The following is a 17,203-nucleotide window of genomic DNA, read 5'->3' on the forward strand; positions in this document are numbered from 1 at the left end:
TTGCCAATTACAATGAATATTTAATAGGCTTCAAACACAGTTGGTACCTCCTCTCTCTTATATATCCACTTCCCATAAGCAGAGCAGCCAGTTCTTTCATCACTGCATTCCTTTGAGCCAGAGAACTTGGTAGCCAAACATGTTCCAAACTGATTCAGCGTCCAGTTTTCCAGCTTTTGTCCACAAGAGAAGAGGAGAAGCGGAATATCACCGAACATGCCGTCTGGACACAAACAATCCACAGAGCGTCCTGCATGTCGTTGGCACATCTTTAAAGGCGAATTTGAACAGGTAAACCGACTTGATGTTAATTAGCGAAATAGATTAATTAACTGTGGGAATAAGAACTATGTGCTTCACATCTAGGTGCCTGTGTTAATTTGCATATAACTCCGCCAGTTTGCTTCAAAGTGCAACACTTGTTAGCGCGTGTTTTATCCGACCGAAAGAGAGCCTGAACTGAAAGGCGAGACAACAGAGCTTAGTCCGGTTACTTGTTATAAAAGGTGTCAATATGACACCTTTTATAACAACAAAGTTCATCCAGCTTTTTTCTAGCTGGATGAACTTCATTGCGACTTTTAAAGGTTTTTTTTTTTTTTTTTTTTATCAGCGCAACATACTGGTAAGCGATAAAGAGTTTGGACTTAGAGAAGGGCAGGGGTGACTATATTCTGACCAATCACCAGTTGTAACTCCAGTTGTAACTGCTGACTTAGTCGAGCTTTCCTCTCCGCAACCTGCTGACCCGTTTGCGCTTTCTTGTACCCGAGCTGTATCAGCGCCTTTGAGAGCCGAGAGGGTTGCACACATGGGTCATCGACGGACTCTCCGAGTAGATTATGATAAATCGACAAACGTAGTGTGCGTTGTCGGCTCGGAACTCAACGTAAACTTAGACAGGTAGGCTTCTCTCTGCAGCCAACCATTCGCCTGCAAGGTGTGCACCGTTTGTTAAAGATCCAGCATTTGATACAGGCTCACACTTTCCGTCTCTCTTGTTTGACTCATTATTGCAGCTGCTACAGGAAATAATGTTAGGCAATGAAACGATGTGTTTTTTTTAAGTCCGGCCACCTTGTAGGTTCTTTATTGTGTTCCAAGCTGTTCTGATGGGTATTTTCTTGCAACACATTTGGTACAGTGATATAATATTGTACTTACCAAAATACTTTCAGATTTAAGCCTCAGATGAAACCCTTTCTCAAAAGCAAAGATAAGGGTTTAAGATAGAAAACATGTCTGATAGCTCCCTGATAATTCTTTTCACATTTTGGGTTGTGATATTTTTTAACAAAAGTATCTTAAAACATATTTTTATGTTTTGAAAACATAAAATTGTTTTTAAAACATTTACACTGACTGAAGTATTGTCATTTCAGTCAGTGTAAATGACTAAGCCATTTCGGTACAGTTACACCAAAATAAGGAACTCATTGTTAATTCACAGAAAAAAACATTTGTCTATGCACATGTTACAGGCAGAAATTGTGGGGTTTTCCTTTATTTTGGACAATACATAGACACAACAATTCTCTTTTGTTGCTTTGTACAGAAAACACTTTGTCTTTCTCCATAGAAAAGGGCCTACGCTCTGACAAATGTCAGCCTGCTGTGCATAACAGAACCAGGCTCTAACACGTGGTGTAATATGTCCAGGGCTCTTAGGGGGTTTCAAATTGGACTCAACACAATCTTTTGCATATCTTGTGACAGGACACCTGTTGAGTTGATTACTGGATACTGATTCATCATGATATTTGCAAGTAATTCTATTCATAGTTTGGATAAATTCCATGTTTCCAAGGCATATTTTATTTTTATCTATTAATAAAAAACATTGCTGTAATTTGGATGACTGATGTGCTGAATGTATACACACATTCATCTTTGTGGTTGTTGTTCTTAGAACCTACTACCCCCCATTTTGCTGACTTAACTGCACACACCTACTCACAAGGTGTAAATAGCTTCAGCTGGCAAATCCATCACAGAGCACAGATGAGTGTAGGCGTGGTCTGAGTGGCTTTGACTTTGGCTCACAAAATTTTGTTGTGATCTTAAACTGAAGCTAACATGAAAAGTCTATATAACAATAGTGAGTCTTTTATTGTTAAAAACAACTCAGATTGACACGTCAACATTTTTAAAACCTCATTTGAGTTAAGTGAAACAGTAAATGCTAATATAGTCATAGGTGCTATGATATGTAGACATGTAAAAATATTCAGTTGTTCATTGTAACAGTTGCTTCTTGTTATTTTACTTTTTACACAAAGACTGATCTACTTCTTAGACTAATGAAAGTTCAAAATAAGCACATTATTACCTCTGCTGTCAGTTTGGTTTGTCATCTATTGAAACATGAGCAGGCTAAACATACACCAGTGTTCATCCTAAGTTGTGTTTACTCTATGACGTCAGTGGTGTTGGAAGCACTTTATTGTGCAAACTCAACATAATTATTTGCACAACCTTGTAATAGGGTCCTTACCACTCAAACTTTGCACATGTTATCAAGTTACAACCCCACAGAAAGCCATAAAGCAGTCTTGTATACAGTGAAACAAACCATGTGAGGGATAATTAAATTTGGCATTTGCTACTTAAAGCTAAAGAAAACATAACATTTGAAATTAAAATATTACATCAGATAAAAAAAAACTTTTTGAAAATGGAAATATGGATTTAATAAAAAATTTGTTTAATACCTGCTTAAAGGTGATATTTCCAAACTGTGAAACAAGACTCATCAAGACATATATTTTAATTTATTGAATGTGAAAGTAATTGCTTTTCAGGTTTCCTCTCCTGCGCACAATAATGCACAACATTGTATTTTCTACCATGTAAGGTACAATTGAGGTTGTGATTGTAACTTGACAAAATGGTTGAAAACTCAAGAAGTATCATTACTTTTGAAAAGCAATGTATTAGGCAAAACACCTGATGTTAAAATCTGCCATTCTGCCTTTCAGGAGCGCCCCTCCTGGCTCCAACTTCTTCTCAGTGAAGTGCACTGCCAATGTTAAATTCGAACTCAGCCCTCCACCTGGGGAGTCATCCCATCGGGCCCTGGTACCCCTCTGTGGAAACTCAGTCATACTCATCAGCATGAGCCATGCCAGCCAATCTGAAAAAGATGATAAGGTAAACTGGATAGTCATAAAAATACAGCCTTTAATCACAGCCTTTAATCCAACACAAGTTTTTTAATACTGATAGATCTCATCAATGCAACATTGTCAAATATTCCTGCAGCTTTTGCTAGTAAACTCTTTACATTTGTCTTCCATAAGTAAACATTTGTTCATTTATATAAAGCTGTCTGTCCGCTATTATGGAAGTGGAAGTACCAGGAAGGTTTTGGGGACAGCAGTTCTGCATCTTACTGCCATTGGTAAGTTTTATTTGACTGAATAACACACTTTTGTCATGATGCTGATGATGTCTCCGCATATAGACTCTGCATATGTATAGGAGGCAGCAAGTTTGATGCAAAATTAAGATTTAAGAAATGGAAGATTAACTTACAAAACAAGAACAAAGGCAACAGAGTGCGACGGAAGAAACCAGTGGTGAATACTGAGTCTGTGAAGGAATAATTGGGAAAACTAACCATAGGTGGAAATTCTAAATTTTCTCCATCAGCCACAGTGGCTGTAATTATGTAATTAGTAATTATGGCATTTCCATTAAATAACAACCAAAATTAAAATCACACAAGAATAAGTTTGTTCACCCATTGAATCATTAAAAATCATGCTGCACCATGATCCTAAAGCTACTTCCTGTCATCTTCTTCTTCGTGGGTTGTGCCGGTAGTAACTTCCAGTTTTTGATCATGTGACTTGTGTAACAGAAAAAAAGTGTTCTGGTTGCATTTTGCAAAATAAACCAAGCTTGATAGGGCTAAAAATCCTCTCATCCAAGCAGTTTAATGCTTAATCAAAAAACATGTTTTTTTGGGGGGAATTGCTGTCTTTCCATTATGGAAATTTATTTCTGAAATTATATAGTCAACTGACAGAGTTGAAACTAATAGAGAACTTAATAACAGAAATGAATACTAGCGCTAACAAATCCAATGTTGAACAAAGGTAATTGCACTAACAGAGGGAATAAACTAGAACAAGGAAAAATAATATTAAGAAATGAATACAAGGAAATAACTGAAGATTAGAGTCCAAAACAAGGGATCATGGCAACCACTTATCAATGTTCAGCCAATTGATTTGTTAGTTTAATTTTATCAGATCGTCAGTGATTAAAAGTAGGATCAAAGTCTAAACATTATTTTGCACTGGAAAAGGGACCACTGAAGCAATACATGCACTGTGCTTGAGCCTTTGCATGAAACATGCAAGCCTATGCAAAAGCACTATGCGATAAGCAAGATGTGTTTGTCTCCCAGAGATCTCTCTTGACGTGGATGCTGACAGAGATGGCATTGTGGAGAAAAACAACCCGCACAAGGTAAAACATAAAATGTTATTGATTACAATAAAAATATTACTCACTTATCATCAAGAAGAGCTTTAGTCAAGAAATAAAATGTATGACTCATGTGACAATGCTGATGTCACCATGTGTCACATGAGTCATACATAAAGTTTTGCATGCTGGCAGTTTGATCAGTTTAGGGTGTTAATGTACTGTGCATGATATTTATGCATAGTACAAGCTTGAACATGCTGCAGCAGAGACACTTGTTTTTCTTCTTCTATTTTGCACATTTTTTTTTATAAATAGAGGCAAGCTGAATGAATGCTGTCTAAACATGTTTTCCACATTCCACACTGTATTAGTCCAATTCACCCTCAAGTAGTGATCCTAAGTTTAGTTCTCACTGTGAAAATTTTTATGAATTCCTGTGGATATATTTTCACAAATTGAACAAAGACAACACAACTAAAAATAAAGCAGTTATCAGTTATTTATTAATCTTTTTTAATATGAAATCCCTTTTCCAGCTCCTTGTGTCATGTGTAAGGATCATCTGGCATTTGCAGCATGTAAATGAGCTTGGTTTGCTCATTTACATCTCTTTAATTTTCTCCTTTAATCTGTGTTTGCAGAAATTCAATTTTAATCTAGCCAAATTCTCATTATTGTTTTTGTCAGAATGCAAAGCAACGGCAAGTTCATATCCCATTAGCCAGAACTATGCATGGACTCACCTTCATACATACACAAAAGCAGAACAGTGATCAGACTCAATGGCTCATGACTCTCTTTCTGCATAATCAAGCTTAAGCTTGTCTTGAAAGTCTTTAGTTTAAATCTTTGATCAGTCCCAGATGGAACATTGTTTAACAACACAAGGGCAAGCAGCACACAGTAAATATTCTCCATAATAAATGTTACTTTTGAACACATGTTCTTGCATAACTTAAATCCCTGTATTAAAAAGTAAAAATTCTTTACAGAACTTGCTTTATAGAGATTTTAGACTTTTAATGTCTGCATTGGACATTTTTGGTTTGTTGAAAATCTCTTAGGAATCATGGGCATGGGGTCCCAATGGGCATGGAGCTATCCTGCTGGTCAACTGTGATTCAGAAAAGACATACAACAAGTCACTAGACAGTGAGGATCCCCGCATAGTCAAAGTGGCAGGTAAAACCGTATTGGTCCAGAGGAGTATTTACTATGAACATGTTTTCATTCTGTTGTTTCCCCGCTGTATGAAAAGTGCTCTCCTGTGTGCAAATGTTATAAATCTGTGTATTTGAAAGAACTTATCAAGTTTTAGAAGATGAACTAAAAATTGTTACAAATTTTGTGCTTTGCATTGTGTCTAAATTCAGTCTTTACTAATGATTCAAACTTTATAGCTTTGAAAGTAATTGTTAAAATTTCCAGGAGAGCACTATGTTGTGCATTCTGGTCTGAACTTCTCCAAATTGGATCAGATGGACTACAATTTTTTCGTCTTTGTCCATGCTTTCTCAATAGCAACTTTAAATTAAAGCACATGGAATGTTTAAACTCCCATGATATTTATCCACAAACATTTTACTATTAATTAAATATTACAAAAAGGTTTCAATTTAACAATAAATTACCATAGGTTGTCTTATACCCCAGATGTTGTCCTTTTAAAAAATTTTCTCAGCCAGAATTGATCAGTTCTCATTTATATTTATTAAATGCACCATTATTAGAAGTGACTCTGAGAATACATTTGAGGAGTTTCTATTGTTTGATTCTATTTTTTGGAAAACAGCAGCTTTGTTGAGTTTGATGGTTCATGTTGAGGTATGTGAGGGAGAATTCTTGTAACGCAAGAATTGGAAAAAGATTGTCTAAAAGGAGATTACATGCCATTGAATCCGAGAAGACAAAAATCTAAAATTAAAAGTTGTTGTCCTTACAGTTAAACTTCTTTACTATTAGTCCATTACTGAAAGTTTTCCTCACCACTAGAAAGAGACAAGTTGAATGTGTTAATGGGACTTCTTGTATATGTATAGATCTTAAGGACATGTCACTCATGGTGCTGCGGACCAGAGGACCTCCTGAACTCCCAGAAGGCTACAAACTCACCATGCACATCTCTCAGGGAGACGCAGAGAGTGTTCGAGTCTTCAGAGCTGCATCCCATGAAGTGGTTAAGAACAGCCTGCGTGAGTAAAACTGAAGATATAAAGGGCAACAGATGATGTAATAAAAATGCAATTCAGCTACTGTTTTATGACTGTACACTGTTAAGCATTTTACTTAAATCACTTATTATACAATTTATAATTATAATATGTTTTTCTGCAGACAAAATTTTTAGTTCTTTTGTAAAGGACTATCCATTGGTGCTAAGCAGTGAGGTGCTGTCCCAGGAAGTGCCTTATCTTGGAGGCTCAGCGGAAATGAACTTCTATGTGGAGGGTCTGAGGTTTCCTGACAAGGACTTTGATGGGCTCATCACCATCAACCTTAGCTTACTGCAGCCAGTGAAAGAGGTAAGATCAGCAAAGTAGCACCTTAATTTTACACCTTTACATTGATTTCCATGTTAAAACAACAAACAACAATATTTTTCTATCGAATTACAATACCCTCGGTAGACATTGAGAGGCTATTATGCTATTGTGAAGTGGAATGAAATGAAAATCACATCTGTCAATCACTCAAGCAGTTTGAGACATACTTTTATACTAATTTAAAAAAAAAGCGCTTTAGATTGTATGGGGCGCATCTATGAGAATTAGATTTCCAGCTGTGCTATGGACTCAAGTGGAATTTGGACTGTTTGACTGGGTCATTCTAACACATGAATATGTTTAATTTTAAACTATTTATTTGTAATTCTTTGTATGTATGGCTACTGTCTTGTTAGATAGGTAATCTTAGTCATCAACCAAAGAACTTTTTGTGGAGTCATCCATCTTCCTTTTTAGCTCTGACCAACTTAACTTCTACGGAAAGATGAGTCCACAATGCTGATGCCACCATGTGTCACATGAGTCATACATAAAGTTTTGCATGCTGGACAGAAAGTACATCTTCCTAGAACATGGTTTTCCTCATGTTTGCTCTTTCTCACTACTTGGTTCAAGTCAAAATTGTAATTTGCAGTAAAAGCAGACCATGGTGGGAGTTAAAACATTATATATTCATCAGCTTGTTTTTTTTCTTTTAAAGGGCATTCCTGAGACACCCATTTTCACAGACAAAGTGGTGTTCAGAGTGTCACCATGGATCATGACACCCAACACCCTCCAGCCTGTGGAGGTGTTTGTCTGCAGGTAAAAGGGAGCTAATGAATAATCAATATGTTTCTGAAGTTATTTATCTTGCACTTTCTCATGCTGTGCAAAGTCATCTTTGTAATTTCTGACAACTGTTTTATGGCTTTCTGCAATCATCTATTTTTATATCAAACAATCAACTGTTTAACATTTCAAAAGTTACCCTTTCATAATGGAAAAATATTTCCATTATGAAGACGTGATTGACAAGAAAACACGTCTGTCTGTGGTTTCAGTACGTCTGATAACTACCAGTTCCTCAAAGGAATGAAGACTCTTGTTGCACGTTGTGGGTACAAGCTGAAGATCTGCCATGAATACCTGAACAGAGGAGATCGCTGGATGCAAGTAACGAAACTTCTTTGACATATGCCAAACATTTTTTTACTTGATTTTCAGGGAAGGTTTTCTTTACTTATGCTGCTCGTTTAATCATGTCAATGTGCTTGAAGACTTTTTGTCAAAAATATAGTTTTAATATCAAAAGGATTTAGACAAATAGTCAAACAACTTTCTTTGACTATTGTCTTTCTGAGACCCACAAAGATAAATAGTTTTTTTTTTGTTTGTTTTTGTTTTTCAGGATGAACTGGAATTTGGTTACATTGATTCACCCCATCACTCTTTTCCTGTGGTTTTGGATTCCCCCAGAGATGGAGATCTTGATGACTTTCCTTATGATGAACTACTGGTAGGAGTATCTGTTTTCTCTTAAGAATAAAGTTCTTTTGAAAATATTTAACATCCTATCACATCCTGAGCCACTCATCAAGATAACGTGTTTTCTGTTGTGAATATCAAATGTTAAATACAGTTTTACTTGTGTAAAACTTAACTCTGTAAATAACTTCCAAAAATAAAATCAAAATGTTTACAAATTAATTATTTCTAACATATCCTAAAACAGAGATGGAAGCCCTAGTGTACATGTTTATCACCTTGTAGAACAGGTTACAGTAAAGTACGTTTAAGATGTTCAGAAGGTTGCTCTTTTCTAAACTACTGAGGAACAATGAAAGGCATGTCTAAATCTAAATTCAACAAATTTTTAGGAAAGCTGTTGTACATTTGTAGCGCAGAACATTCATACAGTTTCATCCTCAGGGCCCTGACTTTGGGTATGTGACCAGAGTGGCTTGCAGAAAAGATGTGAGCAGCCTGGACTCGTTCGGTAATCTGGAGGTCAGCCCTCCCGTCACAGTGAATGGAAAAAAATACCCTCTGGGCAGAATCCTCATTGGGGTTGCCTTCCCAACGTAAGTAACAATTACAAACCTAAAGAGTTTATCAATCAAATTATAAATGATCAAGGGCCTCATGTATAAACATGTGCAACTTCAGTGAATGTTTGTACGTGGGAGAAGTTCTGAAACTTGTGGTGCAAAAAAAAAAAAAATCAAATAATTTTTGAAAGCGTGTGTGGACAAGTCACAGCAGACATTGCCTCCATGAATTCAATTTGCATTGTATTGGATGCAACTGCGTTGTGACATTTCTCATGTATAAACACGTACAACTTCAGTGAAGTTTTGTATGTGGGAAAAGCTCTGAAACTTGTGGTGCAAAAAAAACAAACAAAAAATGAAATACATAAAAACGTGTGTGGACAAGTCACAGCAGACGTTGCCTCTATGAATTCAATTTTTATTGTATTGGGATGCAGCTGCGCTAGTGACATTTCTCTGCACCTGAATATGTTTACAAATTAGTATAGATCAAGATCTGTGGTCTCCCAACACATGTCTGAATGACCATGACAACAGCTTTGGATTCAGTTTGTTACCAACTACAACCAATAATAATAATATTCTTTATTTAAAAGGCACATAGTTACATCTACATATGACAAGAGAAATGACTAGTAACATTTGAAGTGATGTTTTCCAATAATTTTATTCTTATTTATTTGCATAATTGTGTGTTATCTCTTTGAAGATACTGTGGTTCAGTATCATCATTTAAGTTTAAACTATGAAAGTTTCAAATTAAGAACACATTGGGATTCTCCTTGGATTAAATAACACTGAATGTAGTCACATATCAGTGTACATTGTTGAGTTTTGGTGGGAGGTAGTTTATTATTGTCCACTGAAAGAGTTTATGTGGCTACTGCACATTTCACAGCAGGTAAACAGTTTGCAAATATATTAATGCACATTTATTTTTATACATCCCAATTTGTGTGTAAAATATTGTGCTGCATCTTTTTTGTGCATACACTGCATTTATACATGAGGCCTAATAAGAATTTATGTCAAGACTTGTTGTTTTCTTTTTTTCTACAGGGCAACAAAGGGAAGAAACATGACCAAAGTGGTTCAAGACTTTTTGTGGGCTCAGAAGGTTCAGGAGCCTGTTGCCTTGTTTTCTGACTGGCTCTGTGTTGGTCACATCGATGAATTCATGACCTTTGTTCCGGCTCCCGACAGAAAGGTAGTCGTTAGTTAAGCTCAAATCCAATAAGACAAGAAAAGTATAAATTGTGATTATACTGTACTCTGGTATCAATTCTGGGAAGATAAAAAAAACATATTATTTTCCACCTGTAGATGTGTTGATGATGACGGTTGTATAAATGCTGCTGTGTAACATCTCTAGTCAAGCTTCATGGTGGAAGAAATACATGGTAGCAAAATGCTTCCACTCCGTACAGATATACAGCCTATTGGCTTCAAGGATTCAGATTCTTCCTTTACTTCGTCACTATCACTGGTTGACTCTGCCAAGCTCTTTTTTTCCAGTATTGTGTAATCTCTTTGGATATGAGAGCTCCAGTGTTATCTTTGTCTTTTGTGTTCATGTTGACAGGGCTTTCGCCTGCTGCTGGCCAGCCCAGACGCAGGCTACAAATTATTCAGAGGACTTCATAATGATGGGCATGGACAAGCCAAGATGTTTGATGGTATAGTTGGCGAGTTATTAGCAGATATATAGAAAACTGATAGGTAAAATGTAGAGTAACAGAACTAAAAATTGTAATTATTTCATAAGGTGTGAAAAATGAGGTGCATGTGACAGTGGATGATATCTTGAGGGATGAAAATCTACGAGATGAAAATAACTACGTCCAGGTGAGTGGGTTTCCTAAATGCAGGAAAGTTTTTTGTGACAGGTAAGTTTTTAAACCATTTCAAAGGATTTTTCTAATGGAACAATTATTTTTTTAAAATCACAGTGGAAAGATTACATGTTCATTTATGTGCTTTAAGCTAAGGCTATAGTTTGCAGAGAGATTATAGAAAATTAAATGCAGGCCTCTGTATGATGATGTCAGTCTGGAAAAGTGTACAAAATGTCCAGAGCATTTTATGTACACCTTGACAAAGAACAAGCAGGCATCAACAACTGAAAAGATAGATCAATGATTTAACTAAATTGGTCAGGATTAGATTGTTTGATAAAAATCAAAGACATTTTTATTTTTCAGCATCAAAGTCAGTCTAAGCATGTCACCTTCAAATCATTAAAAAATACTTTTAGAACTAAATCTAAATATATTGCCCATCTGTAGAGGACTGTGGAGGGAAAGTCAAGATAATGGCTATTAATATACTCCTACCAGAGAATTTGGATGCTGAAATTTAATTAAATTTTCTGACAAAGGGATAGATTGAAGTCTTAACACTTATGTAATGAGATTTCTTTTCATTGTCTATATAAATTTAGTTGATGAAGAAAATTAACTAAGTTTGTGGCTTCCGGTAAATTCTCCCTCTGCTTTTAATAAATTACATTGGCCACCATCTGTTCTGTCCCCACGTGGTCTTTGTTGATCAAGACCTGAGAAACAGATCTCATAACTTTCAGTTTAATCTTATCCACCTCAAAGTTTCTTGCGTGTTGTTAAATTAATGTTCACATGTAAATGTTTATAGCTCTGTACAATTCAGACATTTATCAAAATAGCATCATTAAAACTTGGTAACCTATAACTGAGCATCACAGATGACAAAGATAAGATTGTTTTTTATGATAAATTCATATTTGTATGTCTTCTGATGGGGTTTGCCATGTGCTTAAAGGATTAATAATTTTTCACATCTGCTCATTATGCCCCGTAGTGAGCATCAAATAATACTGCATGGTTATTGTCTTTTCTTTGCAACCTGCTTTTAACAGAGCTGCATTGACTGGAACAGGGATGTTCTGAAAAGAGAGCTGGGCCTGGATGACGATGACATTATTGACCTCCCAATTCTTTTTAAGCTGGATGACGAGGATGGCTCCAGAGCAGTGGCTTACTACCCTGATATGGTTTGTTTTAATAATTTCTTTTGATTTAAGATGAACAAAAAAATTGAAATTGATTTTATAATAACTACCCTTCAACAGATTGCTTCCTTTTGGCAAATTATGTTTTTGTTGCAGATGAAATTAAATGTATCCAAACCAACACTGACTCCTAACCCCTGAAATGGTCAATCTGATAACTTGCTTGGACTATTTTTCTTATCTGATCTTAGATTATCTTTGGATTATGATGTGTTGGATTTTAAGATATTTTAATTTGTTTTATGTTGTCATGTTCTATTTACATTTTTTTTTCTACAACTCTCGGTGTAAGGCTTGGGGTTTAGCAACAGTTTGCTACATTAAAAAAACTATTCTAGTAAGTTTATGATCTAACAAAAAGTAGCATTTAAAGTTTATTTTATAAAAGGTCAGGTTGGTTTGGATATCTTTACTTTTTAAAAAATGAAGTCATCATTTGAAAATTGCCTTTGTTATGTATTCAGGTTATCTTAATGCAAGTGTGGACAACATTTTTCATTTTGAAACATGCAGAAACAGAGGACACTTGCTGAGGGCCTACATACTTTTTCACTACACTATAATTATGAGCTAATTTCAGGGCTTCATGTTGATATCAATTTCCAGGTCAACATGATCGTTTTGGGGAAAAACCTCGGCATTCCAAAGCCGTTTGGCCCCAAGGTGAATGGACGCTGTGCCCTGGAGACCGAGATGTGCTCCCTGATGGAGGGTCTGGGCCTCAACTGCACCTTCATTGACGACTTCGCCTCCTACCACAAACTGCTGGGAGAGGTGCACTGTGGCTCCAATGTCCTCAGAAAGCCTTTTGACTTCAAATGGTGGAACCTTGAGCTGTGAATTAAAACCTAAAAAAGGTCAAAGCTACAATCCTTAAGGATTCAGTTCAGCAAATATTCTACAATATCACAGGTTAGACTTCTTTAAATGACAATTATTCTTCTTATAACACCATTTTGATCAAATTTCAACAATCAAATTAAAAGCAATTCCTTGTTTCAACACTTGAATCAGTCATGCATTTATGTCAATCTGCATTTAAGAGATAAATCTGACACAGTGTATAAAGAGTGAATAGTAATCAGCAAAGCTACACACCATGCACACCGCTTTTCCTGTGAATTATTTTAAGAGAAAAATCTTTTTTTTTTCCTGTCAGTCATAGTGTGCGTGGAAGCAATTACTTAATAAGCTCCAACATGTACATGGAGCCAATGAAGGTGCCAAATTTTCAAGTGGCATAAAATGGCTTTGTCTGTAGAATTATTACCTAAAACACATGGGGTTCAAAAAGTTCCACAAATCAGTAAATTAAATTTGTCGGTAAACATATACATAATGTGATAAATTAAATACATGCAATTTATTGAATGCACCAATGATTTAAAAAGAACAAAATGTACTTTTAATTTGCTCATCTTAAAGCATTTAGAATTATCTCAGTGGTTTATTGGATTTCATTGTCTAATAATTGCCATCATGAATTAATTTTATCTGTCAAATTTACATTTTATAGACTGCTCTACCCAAGTTGTCAGTTTAAATTATTTCACGATGTACTGCAGCTTATATGACACACAAAATAAAGTTAAACTAAAATGATTGTAGATGATTTTATCACAGGCTTACAGTAACATTTATATACGCCTCTGATGTTAGTTTTATTTAAATTATCACATTTGGTGTACATTTATTTGACAAATTTATTTGGACTTTATCATTTTTGAACAATAGGAAGTATACTGTTTGTTATCTGTTTAGAACATCTGCTGCCAGGTTGCTAAATAACTTTCTTCTCTTACCAGATAGTTTCATAATAGTATCTCACTATCGTAACAATCAGCACTGAGAATAAATTACTCTGGGGCTCGTGGTGTTCATTTTTATTAAACCTTCTTGATTCCATTTACAAAAAAAGATGAAAAGCAATATTTACAAACAAGTTGTTTTTTTTTTAACAAGGGTTTAAGCCAACAGTTGATGAGAACAGAAATAGAATAATTTGAATTAAGCACAGCAAATTTCTTTCTATGTTTTTGTGGCCGATATACACTGGTATACAGTGCAAACACGTACACTCGAATGATGGTACCACATATAATATGCAATAACAATATCGAGCCACAAGAGGGCAGGCGTTACCTACTCCAGTCTTTTCAATATCCAAGTTTTTTTTCTTAAAGATCTGCTTAAAGGATATTTTTGCATTATATTTACTAGTTTTTATCATTTATTTTTCTATGCCACTTTATTTTTGTCACTATAAAGAGCCTTAATGAATACATTATATGCTTTGCTTCTGTCTTAAAATTCTTTTTTCTTTGTATGCAATATAAATGCTTCCATCTAACTACATAATAAATATATTCTGAAAATTTACTGAAATAAATTGTCTCAACTGTCTCTCCCTTTTTAATTAAACTAATTTCTAGTTAGTTTTACATTCATCTGGCAACATAGTGCCTTTAAATATGACCTTCCCACAGAGCAGCTCTTGTGACACAATTAAAAAGGCAACTTCAAGACAAATCACAGTGTGATCAATTCTCAGCAACCAACCAAGGCTTTTCAAAAAGGTCAGCATTTTAAAAACAACTGAAATGTAGTGCTTACAGTAGGTCACAGTTATTTATATATATTACACTTTACAAATAAGGATGGGTACAGTGACATTTGGCTTACTGTCAGCATTGTGCATTGCATCTGGAGATGTTGGCTGGTTCAGGATAAAACACAAATTACAAGGATAATCCCTTTGTGTGAATTGTGTCGGTTTGCAGAGAAAAAGAAGGGGGCTTTGGCAAGCAGACTTTCACCATGCACAGTAGCGTTGAATACACCTGTACACAGACATCAACAGTTGGTGTTTAACAAAGAGCATCTGGAGAGATTTTGCAACATATCTTGAAAATATTTTCCTATTTTTCTGACAATTTCACCATAGGTCTAACTTCACCCATAGTTTACAAAACAAGGGCAAGGAGACTTACAGAGCCACTAGTAATAGCATCAACCTCCTGCAGAAAACAAATATGCCAAGATTGTTGTACAGCACAACAAATAACAGCAGAAAACCTACAAAAGTAATGTCATTAAAACAGAACTTGGCCTGACATAAAGCCACAGTCACTTAGTACATTAAAGTTAAACTTATGTACATTGTCACAGTGGGATGTAAGTTAGACATCAATAAAAAGAAAAATGTAGTGCCCTCCTTACATATTTGTCACATTTAAATATTTTGAATCAAACGTATTTTAACAAAAGACAAAGATAACCCGAGTAAACACATAAAGTAATATTCAAATTATGATTTCAGTTAAGGGGAAAAGTGCCATCCAAACCAATGTGACTCTCAGTGAAAATAATATAATTGAGTCCCCCACAGTCTAAATCACAATCCAACTGCAACTGTCATATTTTTGGTTCAGGTTTCCTAACCACAATTAGACTCCATTACTGCCCAACTCTTGGAATTATCTTTCATGGAACCTATCTGACAACATGAAGTAGGCCAAAAGGCCTCAAACCAAATAAAACAAGTTGAAGAACATAATAGGCATGGATAGATGTCAAGTTATTAACATCTATCCATCTGGAAATGGCTACAGAACTAATTTAAATGCTTTTGGAATTCCAGCAAAACACAGTGAGAATTGTTCTCCGCAGCTTAAGAAAACACGAAACAATGAGATCAACACTTCTGAATGGCAAAAAAAAAAAAAAAAAAAAAAACCTTATTCAGATTTTACAGTGGTCTAGTCAAAGTCTAAACTAAAATTAATTTCAGATGTGACACCTAACTGGTCGCTCAAATTTAAAAACACCCCAATGTGGCTGAATTAAAGAAATTCAGAGTGGGACAAAATTCATCCACAGTAATGTAAAAGGCTGATTAAGTTGTTGGAAATACTTGATAGTGGTTGTTACTGCCATGGATTGCAAAACCAGTTATTAGTTTTAGGGGTAAATTATCTTTACATAGAGCCTAATTGGTTTGGATAAGATGAGATGTATTTTATACTTCAATAACTGAAATTATTTAAAAATTGTGATTTGCATCAAACCAGGGTAAATTTATTTGATCTAATATGTTTCAAATGATCTGAAATACAAATGACAAAAAAAATTTAAAAAGAGAGAAATTTGTAAGGAGGAAACTGCTTACAGTACTCTATACAAGCTTGACAAACCCAATCTGTTGGATTGTTGTGAATTTTCTCATTCTATCTTATTCACAAAAAAGACAGGTCTTTGATAGAAGAGCCACAATGTCTGAGAGTTTGTTTACAGTAACAATCAATGCTTACTGGCCTAAAGAATGGACAGGTGAGCAGATTTACTGTGCTGAGCCAGCTGCCAAAGGACAGTCAGTGTCACTGCTGCTTTCACTTGAGCACAAGGTTTTCCACATGGAGGACGGAATGAGGTCTAGAGGTCGATACATGTCCAGGCAGCTGGATGTCTGTCCTGATAAACAGCAGATCCGTGTAGAACAATCAAGGGAGGATCTGTCCATCGCTTGCTCAGCCCCTACATCATCTCTACATCAGCTTCGGACATCTCTTGCCCTTCTTCGGTTGTCTTTATCTCTTCTTTTATATGAAATAAGATCTCTAAGAAGAAAAGGGTGAAGGTGTAGAAAAAAAGGTGTAAGATAAATGAAACCAGGGTAAATTAGACATCAAAATGAATAATTTTGTATTCAAAGAAACTTTCTGAAGTGACAATTCCTCAGGCTTTCTGAAGGTCTTTAAATATTCCACTTTGCCAGCCTTTTCAGTTCTCTACCCCTTTCATTTTTTTCTGTTTATTTGTTAAGCCAATTAAATCTAATGAATGCATAATTTAAGCTTATGAAGGGAGCTAAGCATAAAGGATGGAACAGCATTCCATCTACAAATTAGATCAATTATAAAGAAACAGTATTAATGCGACCGTCAGATTGTCACAAAACACACTGCTTGTTCCCATATTTTAAATAAATCCATCAGAATATAATACAGAAATCTAGAACTTCCAAAGGTTTAACATAAAATATAGCATTCTAGAACCTGACAGGTGATTCCCAAAGTGTAATTAAAGAAAAACTTGGCAGACAAGAAGTAAGAAGAAATTATTGAAACTGCAGTCAAAATGATAATAATAAGAAAAATATGTCAAGAAGCCCAGGCAAGCAGGTT

General features: G+C 35.4%; 2 protein-coding genes across 4 annotated transcripts in view; one reads left to right on the plus strand and one right to left on the minus strand.

Moving 5' to 3' along the window:
- On the plus strand, positions 1–14,399 carry padi2 (peptidyl arginine deiminase, type II). Of its 2 annotated transcripts, none has more exons than XM_055050308.1 (16): positions 1–291; positions 2,979–3,150; positions 3,325–3,400; positions 4,415–4,476; positions 5,502–5,619; positions 6,477–6,629; positions 6,772–6,959; positions 7,642–7,745; positions 7,985–8,096; positions 8,332–8,439; positions 8,853–9,004; positions 10,034–10,181; positions 10,557–10,650; positions 10,740–10,819; positions 11,868–12,002; positions 12,627–14,399. In XM_055050308.1, exons 1-16 carry the CDS (start codon positions 140–142, stop codon positions 12,858–12,860), a joined length of 2,088 nt encoding a protein of 695 aa, XP_054906283.1. In that variant the 5' UTR covers positions 1–139; the 3' UTR covers positions 12,861–14,399. The 2 variants fall into 2 exon arrangements, with proteins under 2 accessions (XP_054906283.1, XP_054906284.1); XM_055050309.1 differs by lacking the exon at positions 1–291 and adding an exon at positions 688–903.
- Positions 13,889–17,203, minus strand: part of rap1gapb (RAP1 GTPase activating protein b) — a 25,477-nt gene continuing 22,162 nt past the window's right edge. For both annotated transcript variants that reach the window (XM_055050306.1, XM_055050305.1), the window contains one exon: positions 13,889–16,636. The gene's annotated coding sequence lies outside the window, so the exon portion shown is untranslated. The remainder of the gene's footprint in view (positions 16,637–17,203) is intronic.

The sequence above is a fragment of the Poeciliopsis prolifica genome, unplaced genomic scaffold (genome assembly GCF_027474105.1).
Source record: "Poeciliopsis prolifica strain line A6 unplaced genomic scaffold, Auburn_PproV2 SCAFFOLD030, whole genome shotgun sequence".
Lineage (NCBI taxonomy): Eukaryota > Metazoa > Chordata > Actinopteri > Cyprinodontiformes > Poeciliidae > Poeciliopsis > Poeciliopsis prolifica.